The 11623-nt window shown below is 37.9% G+C and overlaps 2 protein-coding genes across 3 annotated transcripts in view; both read right to left on the reverse strand.

The window, feature by feature from the left end:
• Window positions 1-3993, reverse strand: part of LOC121418814 — a 40594-nt gene extending 36601 nt beyond the window's left edge. For both annotated transcript variants that reach the window (XR_005970515.1, XM_041612982.1), the window contains exon 1: window positions 3725-3993. The gene's annotated coding sequence lies outside the window, so the exon portion shown is untranslated. The remainder of the gene's footprint in view (window positions 1-3724) is intronic.
• Window positions 3994-6162: 2169 nt separating this feature from the next.
• LOC121417988 (retinol dehydrogenase 13-like) lies at window positions 6163-7884 on the reverse strand. The gene has a single exon (XM_041611695.1). The coding sequence runs from the start codon at window positions 7800-7802 to the stop codon at window positions 6990-6992; it is 813 nt and encodes a 270-aa protein (XP_041467629.1). The 5' UTR covers window positions 7803-7884; the 3' UTR covers window positions 6163-6989.
• Between the last annotated feature and the right edge of the window lie 3739 nt (window positions 7885-11623).

The following is an 11623-nucleotide window of genomic DNA, read 5'->3' on the forward strand; positions in this document are numbered from 1 at the left end:
TATGACATACTTTGCGACAGCTGATAAAATGGACCGTGACAGGTTTGAGTTTACATCTACAAATCAGACCTGGCCTGCCTGAGACTAGCTACCACTCGAGGTGGTCTCAGTCAGTCGGGTTGGTTCACCAGTCCAAGTCCAAGAGGCAAGACCAAGCCCGGGGGGGCACTCGACCAAAAAAGTGGTGGGGTGTGCCGCGGGCGAGACAAAAAACGGGGGCCTTGGAGCGGGCTTATTGTAAAAAGGAGGGTCCTCGGAACGGGCATCGGAACGACAAATGTTTGTGAAAACGGGGGTCCTTGGAACGGATCGCCAGCGTGTGAGCACATATGCATCCCTACGGAACGGTCATGCGTGCATGATGCAGCTAGCGCGGCCTCTGCCGGGGGAGCTCTGCGGCCGCTTTTCACCAAAATTGCAGCTCATTCAATGCGATCGGAGCGGCGTAACGAAAAATGTGCGATGCTCTGGAGCGGATTTCTCTCTTCTCTTTTCTCGATAAGAAGAAAATGCTATGCCTTGGAGCGGCTTTCATTGTTCTTTTTCTCAACAAGGCAAAAATGCTATGCCTTGGAACGGAAATTTGAGTGAGAAAATGGGGGTCCCCTCCGCGGCACATACCCACTATGGCACTATGCATTATATACTGAGTGCCCCCACCCCCCCCCCCTGGGAGACCAAGTCAAACTCAAACTCAAAGGCCGCCTGAGCTTGGCTTTAAATGTTTACATGTGAGACGTAGATCTATCATCTACATGTAGACAAAGTTAGACCTAATGCATGAAAGCAGATGAGATGGGACGTGTCACTGTCAGCTGAGCTAGCCTGTACAGTTAGATGCACGTGTACTACATACAGTAGCCAGCCGAGGTGAGAGCGAGACGTTCCATACCCAGATCAATCTACGACTACGCCAGCTCTCGGCAGCGGTACCGTACACTGGCCTGCCTAGCGCCTGAATCAGGGTACTAATGGATAATTCGTTTTTCATACCCGTTCAGCGTACAGCATTGGTTTCACTATAATACCGGTACAGTTCTTTCTTTTTAAACATCTCCATTGAAACTTGCCTCACCTCCTTTTAAACTGGCTTCACCATAATGTGTGGTACAGTTTATTCTTTTTAAAAAACCTCCATTGAAACTTGCCTCACCTCCTTTCAAACTGGCTTCACCATAATTTAGAGTACAGTAATAAAAACCTCCATTAAAACTTGCCTCACCTCCTTTTAAACTGGCTTCAACATAATATGTGTGGTACAGTTTATTCTTTTTAAAAAACCTCCATTGAAACTTGCCTCACCTCCTTTCAAACTGGCTTCACCATAATTTAGAGTAGTTATAAAAACCTCCATTAAAACTTGCCTCACCTCCTTTTTTTTAAACTGGCTTCAACATAATATGTGTGGTACAGTTTATTCTTTTTAAAAAACCTCCATTGAAACTTGCCTCACCTCCTTTTAAACTGGCTTCACCATAATGTGTGGTACAGTTTATTCTTTTTAAAAAACCTCCATTGAAACTTGCCTTAGCTGCATTTAAACTGGCTTCACCATAATGTGTACAGTTTATTCTTTTGAAAAAACCTCCATTGAAACTAATTGCCTCAATTCCTTTTATGGCTTCATCATAATGTGTGATACAGTTTATTCTTTTAAAAAAAACTCCATTGAAACCTGCCTCACCTCCATTTAAATCGGCTTCACCATAATTTAGAGTACAATTATAAAAACCTCCATTGAAACCTGCCTCACCTTCATTTAAATTGGCTTCACCATAATTTGTGGTACATGCAGTTTATTCTTTTTAAAAAACCTCCATTGAAACTTGCCTCACCTCCTTTCAAACTGGCTTCACCATAATTTAGAGTACAGTAATAAAAACCTCCATTAAAACTTGCCTCACCTCCTTTTAAACTGGCTTCAACATAATATGTGTGGTACAGTTTATTCTTTTTAAAAAACCTCCATTGAAACTTGCCTCACCTCCTTTCAAACTGGCTTCACAATAATGTGCAGTTTATTCTATTTAAAAAACCTCAATCCATTGAAACTTGCCTTAGCTGCATTTAAACTGGCTTCACCATAATGTGTACAGTTTATTCTTTTGAAAAAACCTCCATTGAAACTAATTGCCTCAATTCCTTTTATGGCTTCATCATAATGTGTGATACAGTTTATTCTTTTTAAAAAAACTCCATTGAAACTTGCCTCACCTCCTTTTAAACTGGCTTCACCATAATGTGTGGTACAGTTTATTCTTTTTAAAAAACCTCCATTGAAACTTGCCTCACCTCCTTTTAAACTGGCTTCACCATAATGTGTGGTACAGTTTATTCTTTTTAAAAAACCTCCATTGAAACTTGCCTCACCTCCTTTCAAACTGGCTTCACCATAATGTGTGGTACAGTTTATTCTTTTTAAAAAACCTCCATTGAAACTTGCCTCACCTCCTTTCAAACTGGCTTCACCATGTGTGGTACATGCAGTTTATTCTTTTTAAAAAACCTCCATTGAAACTTGCCTCACCTCCATTCAAATTGGCTTCACCATAATTTAGAGTATGTTATAAAAACCTCCATTGAAACTTGCCTCGCCTCCATTTAAACTGGTGCTGCTTCACCATAATGTGTAGTAGTTTATTCGAAAAAACCTCCATTGAAACTTGCCTCACCTCCATTCAAATTGGCTTCACCATAATTTAGAGTATGTTATAAAAACCTCCATTGAAACTTGCCTCGCCTCCATTTAAACTGGTGCCACTTCACCATAATGTGTAGTACAGTTTATTCGAAAAAAACCTCCATTGAAACCTGCCTCACCTCCATTTAAATTGGCTTTACCATAATTTAGAGTACAGTTATAAAAACCTCCATTGAAACTTGCCTAGCTCACCATCTTTTAAACTAGCTGGCTTCACTATAATGTGTAGTTGGCCTACATAGTTTATTATTTTGAAAAAAACCTCCATTGAAACTTGCCTCACCTCCTTTTAAACTGGCTTCACCATAATGTGTGGTACAGTTGATTCTTTTTAAATAACTGAGCTTCATTGAAACCTGCATGCCTCACCTCCATTTAAATTGGCTTCAACATAATTTAGAGTACAGTTATAAAAACCTCCATTGAAACTTGCCTCACCTCCTTTTAAACTGGCTTCAACATAATATGTGTGGTACAGTTTATTAAAATCTCCATTGAAACTTGCCTCACCTCCTGGAGGGCGCTCTTTAATATGCCTGTAGGTTGTACGAAAAACGAAATCACGTTGCAGGGACTGGAAAAGGGAGTCTCTGATCTCGTCTTCGCTGCTTTCGTTTTTACAAACGGAATCACGGAGCGGAGAGCGTGTTCTGGTTTTGTTTTTGATACATAAAAACACAAATATAAAATGAGAAATCAGAGAGAGCCCAAAACATTTCTGATTTCCTATTCTGTTTTTGATCAACAAAAACGAAATCACAGCACGGGTTTTCACGCTGTGATTTCGTTTTTTGTTTTCAAAGACCGAACCACGTACTGATTTTCCGTTTTCGCTGTACGCTGAACGGGTATGAAAAACGAATTATCCATTAGTACCCTGATTCGCCTGGAGCTGTCTCTCATCCTCGCCTCTACCGGTACTCGGACTGCGGTTCTGCCTGGCTTGAGTCGAGCTACCGACCGATAATTTATTTTAGAGCTATCACGTCATCATTTACAAATGTATTATCCTCAGTATTTTACCTAAAATATCGTTGAGAATCAAGATGCCAGTCCAAGAACTAGAGTATGTCTCGGGGTATGTCTTTCTCTTGTCATCTTCGCACTCTGTTCATGCTGTTTCGGGACGTTGTAATGTTCCGATCGACAATCCGAGCATATTGTTATTGCAGAGACAAATGCAGCGCAGTTAGCTAGCAAGACCTCGTAAGCTAGCCTGTGTGTGTACCGTAATTTTTGAAAGTGTGTGCCATGCATGTAACGTACTGCTGGTAACTGTGTGTCTGATGTTGTGGCGGGTGTTGTGGTTCAACAAACTTTTCCCTTTAAAATAGCAAGGGGCTTCCCCCACTTACAAACTGCAGTTGCAGTGGTGATTCGAAAAACACAACTGCAAGATAATGGAAATCATGATTTTCATAATAAGTTTTCAAGGTTTCCAAGGAGTAAAAATAGCGATTCCCGGGATTTTCATGTGTATAGGCCTTATTCCATATATAGACTTATGTAGAGTCAATACAACCAAACCACAATACTATTCTGAAAAATCAAGTATCAGCGGCCTATTAATCTGTGCTTGCCTGCTCCACAGGGGCGTCGATCCATTTTTCAGATTGGGGGGGCAAAATCATTTATGTTCCAAAGGCGCTCGATCGTACAAAACCAACAAATTAATGCGAGCCCCACCAATGAAAATATTGGGGGGGGCAAACATATAAATTTGCCCCCCCAATATTAATTCCGGATATGCAAAAAAAAAAAAGATTGTAATGGTCAGCAAGCTAGACTGATATACACATCTCGTTATTTATTTAAAATCGTGCTCAAAATGTCCGCTTTTCAGATTGGAATTTAAAATTTTCAGCTCGCGCTTCGCGCTCGCATCATTTCTGTAGCAAAAACCCATACTTTTCATGATTAAATAGGTGAATATAAATGTCCCGTTTTCAGTTCTAAGCCTAAAAAAATCCTGCTTCGATTTGCTATAATCTTTGGTTGGATCTTGTTCTTTATCAAGAACGTCCATTAAACTAATTTTTTTCAGATCAAAATTTTCAGCTCGCGCTTTGCGCTCGCATCTATTCTTCTGTTAGGTACCGTACCAATCTTAATCATTGGTACCAATAATGCTTAGAATATCAAGCTTTCAGGTCACAATATAAAGAAATGTCAGCTTGACACTCTCGGCACTCGTACCATCATGTGTAGTGATATATGTATCCTCCTCATGAGTTACTACAAACAGACCTAAACAGGCACGCTTTTCCTGTCAGTATACTAAAAAAAATCAGCTCGCGCTTCGCGCTCGCATTAATTTGTTGGTGAGATACATGTCTGCGTGTATATATAGGCATATATATATGCCTGTGTGTGTGCAGGAGGGCTCGTGTGGTAAACTGACTCTTTACCCGAATAGCACAAGATAACAGGAACTTATATACTATAACATAGAAGAGAAAAGACTTTTCTTTGAGAATTGGTACTTCAGGTGTACTAGAAAATAGAAATAGGGTATGGAGCATTCCAACTTCTGCCACATACATGCAAGCCTGAACTGGGCCTATAAAAATACTAATAACATAATTTTACCCCAGGGTAGCCACTTCAGATCCGAAAACAGTTCTACCAGCGGGCCCTGCTTAACATGATATGATGTAATTATCACCCCTGCTTTAGCATGGCTACCTTGATTGGGCACTCAAGCATTCGAGGAATTTCTTCCTACTGGGTACCCATTCACCTCACCTGGGTTGAGTGCAATAAAGTGTGGATAAATTTCTTGCTGAAGGAAAACATGCCATGGCTGGGATTCGAACCCACGACCCTGTTTGAAAGGCCAGAGTCAAAAACACTGTAGACCCAACAACGTGCCCACTATGAACTCTACCCCTTGTAAATGAATGCACAGTGCTGCATACTTTGTGCATTCAATTTCAAGCTTAAATTCTGATAAACATTTAGTATCTTTTATTATTACTGTTGAAGAAAATAAGAAAAGAAAATACATAAGAGAAATAAAGAAGGGAGGAAGAAAGGAAACAAAAAAGAAATAAAGAAGAATAAGAGAGAAAGTTAAATGAATAAAGAAAGGAAAGAGAGGGAAAAAACAGCAATTATAAAAACAGATCATTTTCAAATGCAAACGATGGCTCAGATTTTCAGTATTCAAATTATATTTGAACTGGGACAAGGTCCATGATTTACTGAGTATATAATTTTGACGGATGAACATACAGAAATTGAAAAGGCCATGCCAAGAAATTGCATAAATGGACTTATTTAAAAATTCTGCCTTTGACCTTTCCTTGCATGTATGTCAAACACCCACTTCCAGTGGCGTACCTGGGATTTTTCACAGGGGGGGGCAAATCCAAGCTCGTCGGAGGGGGGGAAGGGATACATCCCTTGCATGTGTTGTGACTCGTCAAGGGGGGCAGACCGCCCCCCCCCCCCCCCCCGTAGATACGCTAGTGCCCACTTCCCTGGTACTATATTTTCATCTAATGCAGCTCATATACATGTCATACATGTTATCTTGCCAAGCATTTTATTTTTGCTTAAACTAAACATTAATCTTATGTAACAACACTTTCTCTTCATTTAAAACTCCTACAGGAAGATTGGTATTTTTAAACTATAATAGTAAATCATAACTGTCATAAATACCATGATTTGTAAAACAAATGAAGATCCCCCTCCCCATGCAACACCCCAACCCACAGATGGCACTATCCCACTTTTTTGTCATTCAAATTCAATTTCAAATTTGTGTTTATTGCATTTCCAACAAAAAATAAAATGAAATACAATGACATTGTATATAATACAACAAATATAAAGTAACTTAACAAAATATTTAACAACCTGAAATAGTTGCAAATGAATGAACATACATAAAAACTAATATCTAGAACTCTGAAGAAAATTCTGTTAAAACAGCAAACATACATGTACATACAAAGTCCACAAGTGAAATGACTTATAATCTTTTACATAATATACTTTTTTTTAATGTAAATAAGTGTACTTTTTATAGCAATATTTTGCAAGACATAATTGGAATGAGATAAAGATAATTTTGCATGTGTAAACTATCAACAACAAAAAAAAGATTAAATAGCACATTACAAATTTCTGACTTCAATAACTCAAATATTTTGTCACCTCACTTTATCTGGAAGACAGAAATGAAACTAAATTTGAAATGGAGTTAAACTACTTGTACTGTAAAATAAGAAAAAAAAATGAATTAATCAACAAAGCATATCTATTGTCTCATTGATTGATTTTAGTCATATTGGGCTCCAGTTATGTCAACGAGATGATTCCAAAGTTTTTCTCTGAGCTTCTTGTCATAAGCGACCGTAGATGCTCTAGTTTTCCTCATACCCACAAAGTACTCTCCAGTGACATTTTCATATTTAGCATCAGTTGAAAGATGATATTCATTATCTGCCTCCTCAACAGGAATTCCTACTGGGCCCCAGCTTTTCAGCAACATTCGGGTATTAACAGTTCCTGGGTCGAGACAGTTCACTGTAATTCCATCTTTATGGAAACGTTCAGCCATGTCTATGGTGAACATTATCTCACATATTTTGGACTGTTCATATGCCTTGTGTCCATCGCCATAATTGTCTTTAATTTGGAAATTATCAAGGTCAAGAAAAGTGGCCTGAGAGATGGAACTGACATTGATGATTCTGCTTTTTGTACCTGCCTTCAGCAGATCTTGAATGAGAGATGTCAACAAGAAAGGTGCCAAGACATTCACTGCAAAAGTCATTTCGTATCCATCATTTGATTCCTTCCTGACCTCTTCAAAGACACCAGCATTGTTTATTAGGACATCAATGTGTTTATAAGAAGCATGAAGCTCATCTGAGAGTCGACGGATGCTTGCCAAGTGTGCCAGGTCAGCAATGTAGCCTTTGATGTTTTCATTGCCTGTAACCTTCTTGATGTCTGCGACAGTGGCATCAACCTTCGCCGGAGCTCTCCCGTGAACAAGAACCGTTGCGCCGGTCTTGGCCAGTTTCAGGGCAGTGTGCTGTCCAATGCCATTTGTAGCACCCGTTACCAAGAAAATGCGGCCATTCATGTTGGACAGCCACTGTGCACCTAGTCGTAAAAGCAACGCCACGTTTTTAGATGATTTCAGATGACATTGGATGTAATTCTGCGTTATCAACACCGTTTCTGAATCTGAAGCCCATGTTGGTGCTGGTACGACTAGGTTTACGCCAAGACGCAGCAATTTTGATGATGATCGGTGAAAGTAAAATTGACAAAATTTCTACTCGAGTTATGTTAATATTGTACCAAATATATAAAGAAAAAATATATACTAAGGTGGTTAATTTAATTACAGCAAAATAAATAAACAAAGGAATTTAAGAGAAACAATTTAATTAGGTAAAGAGGGTCAATTATTAAATAAAATCCGCGAACAGACTAACATTATGGGGGCGTGGTAATCGAATCCTGACAATTGATGGGCGTGGTCTTCATGTTGCCACCTCGGAGCATAGCTCCATGCTCGGAGGTTGCAAGAAGAGCTCGAGAAAGATTATCTTTTTGGTAAGGAAGAGTTGTTGCTAAGATTGGCTTGAAATTGTTGAAAACGTTTTGTGTGGAACTGAATGTAAACAGATGTTTTATAACTTGCGATCATGATCATTCTTTCTTTTTTTTTTACATAACGTGATGATTGATTGTATTCTCATACTTTATATTAAATTTAAAAGAATCTTTACTCTCTATAGACTTATAAAGCAACCCGTGTTCATTGGGATTTCTTTATAAGAGAGAGATTATTTGAATTAAAAGACTGAACTAATAAAGTGATAATTGTAATTCATACAAACTTGAAAATAATGTCTACATGGTTTTGAATGCTGTTGCCAGTTACTAATTCGCTTGCATGATTAAAAATAAAGTCTGAAAATTATATGGAATGGCCCCTTTCCGACTTGAAAAAATATTCTATGGCTGAAAATGTTGAACAAGTCTGAATTCAGTCTGGGAAGTTTAAGAAGTGGCATTTACAAATATTGGTGGTCACAATTTAGGGATGAGGTTCAGAAGAGTCATTGCAAGTGTGTTCAGCATTGCATGGTTCCTCACCATCACTTGGGGAGCTCCTCACTACTTCTCTGCTCCCTTCCACGTCACCATCAATGCACTTCTCTTCCCCTCATTTTTATCCATCAACCATCCTTTCATCCCCATTCTTATCTTCCCTCTCATATATCCTTTTTCTTTCTCCATCGATTATCTTTTTTCTCCCCCCCCCCCCTCTCTCTCTCATTCCATCCCACACATTTATCTCCCTATCCATTTCAAAATCAACATTCATATACACTGTACCAACCATACATATCCATGTGAAGCTCAAAATGTGATAATTCAACTGTTGGCCTGTTTTCTCATTCATACAACTTAGTTGCAAGGATCACATAGGACAATATTTTTATTTTCTTGAAAAGTTTAGTACATATTTACATTTACTTCACAAAACATTCGCATTTAATCCTGTGCAAAAACCTCAGATGACAGTTGTATTGTTGACTTGATAGAAAATCTCTGGAGTACATTTTCATTAAAAATAATGCATATCATGTCTAACTTTGGGAGCCTTATAATGCACTTATAGAATTCCTGTTGACCTGTATGTGTAGTTCGAAATATAGTTTCCAATCAGTAAACAATCATCATTCCACACAAAGAAATTCTGTTACTTTTGAATCAATTAGAGAGACGGCCTTGGATTTCATTTACACACACAGTTCATTTTCTTACAAAGTATATATATATATATATATATATATATATATAGAGGGTTCCTTTTTGATAGCTTTGATTGAATGACACTTGCAGTACTGTGAAGTTAAAGAAAACTTTGAGATATGTGACCTTCCACCTCAAGATTAACATGAGTTACCCAGATGAATTTTGAGATTTTTAATAAGTTTCTAAAAGCAAACCAAAAGCTTTAAAATAGTACAAAGCTTATCAAAATTGATTTTTAAAAAAATTACCCACAGTCCTATTGATTATAGAGTTTCATACAGCTTCAAAGAATATGGAGAAAACAGGGTTTGAAGTTTAGGGTTCACTCAAGCATGACATATGCATATTGTGCAAACTGTGTTAAATTTCCAGCAGTCCACAATAAATGGTGTTAAAAAAACAAACCTGTTGCGTCTTGTCTTTGTTTTATATCAACAGCTTCAAATTTTTTACAGATCAGAGACACAGAAGATACACTTTCAGATAAGCTTATTTTCCAAATTTTAATTTTTGAAGACAAAATTACTATTTTGGCTTATTAAAGAAAACATTGCTAAGATCATTGCTAAGATTATTGGATCAAGGAGGAAGGCCTCACATTTGTTGTTTTGATATTTGATTGATGAAATAATGTTGATATTAATCAATCCAAAGTTGACTTTAATTCATATAAAAACGAATTCTCAATAAAATTTAGTTCATGTTTATAAACAAATTACATGGGTTTTTTTTAGTAACACCTTAGGAAAAAAAAAAAAAACCCAGCAAATTATAAGATGTAATCTTGTAAAATAACAAGTGGAATGCCTCTGGCCGTCTCATCTGCATCACGCGATTCAACATAGCAGCAGTGCTGACTTTGAAAACTACTATAACTCGCACAAGATGTTCAGTGATACTTGGTTACTCTTATTTCCACGTTTTATGAACTAGACCAATACACTTACAGAGATAGGATGGTAATTCAACAAATACCCCCAATGTGGCCAAAGTTCATTGACCTCACATGACCTTTGACCTTGATCATGTGACCTGAAACTTGCACAGGATATTCAGTGATACTTGATTACTCTTATGTCCAAGTTTCAAAAGTCAGATCAATAAACTTGCAAAGTTATGATGGTAATTCAACAGATACCCCACTTATGGCCAAAGTTCATTGACCTTTGACCTTGGTCATGTGACCTAAAATGCGCACAGGATGTTCAGTGATACTTGATTACTCTTATGTCCAAGTTTTATGAACTAGACCAACATACTTTCAAAGTTATGATGGTAATTCAACAAATACCCCCAATTCGGCCAAAGTTTATTGACCCTAAATTACCTTTGACCTTGATCATGTGACCTGAAACTTGCACAGGATGTTCAGTGATACTTGATTACTATTATGTCCAAGTTTCATGAATCAGATCCAAAAACTTTTTAAAGTTATGATGGTAATTCAACAGATACCCCCAAATCGGCCAAAGTTCATTGACCCTAAATGACCTTTGACCTTGGTCATGTGACATGAAACTCATGCAGGATGTTTGGTGATACTTGATTAACCTTATGTCCAAGTTTAATGAACTAGGTCCATATATTTTCTAAGTTATGATGACATTTCAAAAACTTAACCTCAGGTTAAGATTTTGATGTTGATTCTCCCAACATGGTCTAAGTTCATTGACCCTAGATGACATTTGACCTTGGTCATGTGACATGAAACTCTAATAGGATGTTCAGTAATACTTGATTAACCTTCAGATGTTGTTTGAAGGTTTGCATGGTGGCATGTACAATTGCTGATGTGGTTTACTGTAAACCATGTGGAGTGTTATAGAAACAGTGGATAGAAGAAGAGAAGTGGATAGGCGAGAAAGTGGAGATTTGAGAGTAAGTTTTCTTTCTTGAAGTAGTAGAGAGACTCGACGTTTCGGACAGTCAACCTGTCCGAAACGTCGAGTCTCTCTATTACTCATCATCTCTACTCGCCGACTCAAGCCAGCATCTCCTCATCAGCTCTACTACTCAAGCTGTTCTCACTCAACATTTCTTCTGGTTTACAGTCCTTCTCAGGACTATTTTCAAGAAAGAATACTCTACTCTCAAATCTCCACTTTCTCGCCTATCCACTTCTTCTCTTCT

Source organism: Lytechinus variegatus, chromosome 7, assembly GCF_018143015.1.
Source record: "Lytechinus variegatus isolate NC3 chromosome 7, Lvar_3.0, whole genome shotgun sequence".
Taxonomy (NCBI): Eukaryota; Metazoa; Echinodermata; class Echinoidea; order Temnopleuroida; family Toxopneustidae; genus Lytechinus; species Lytechinus variegatus.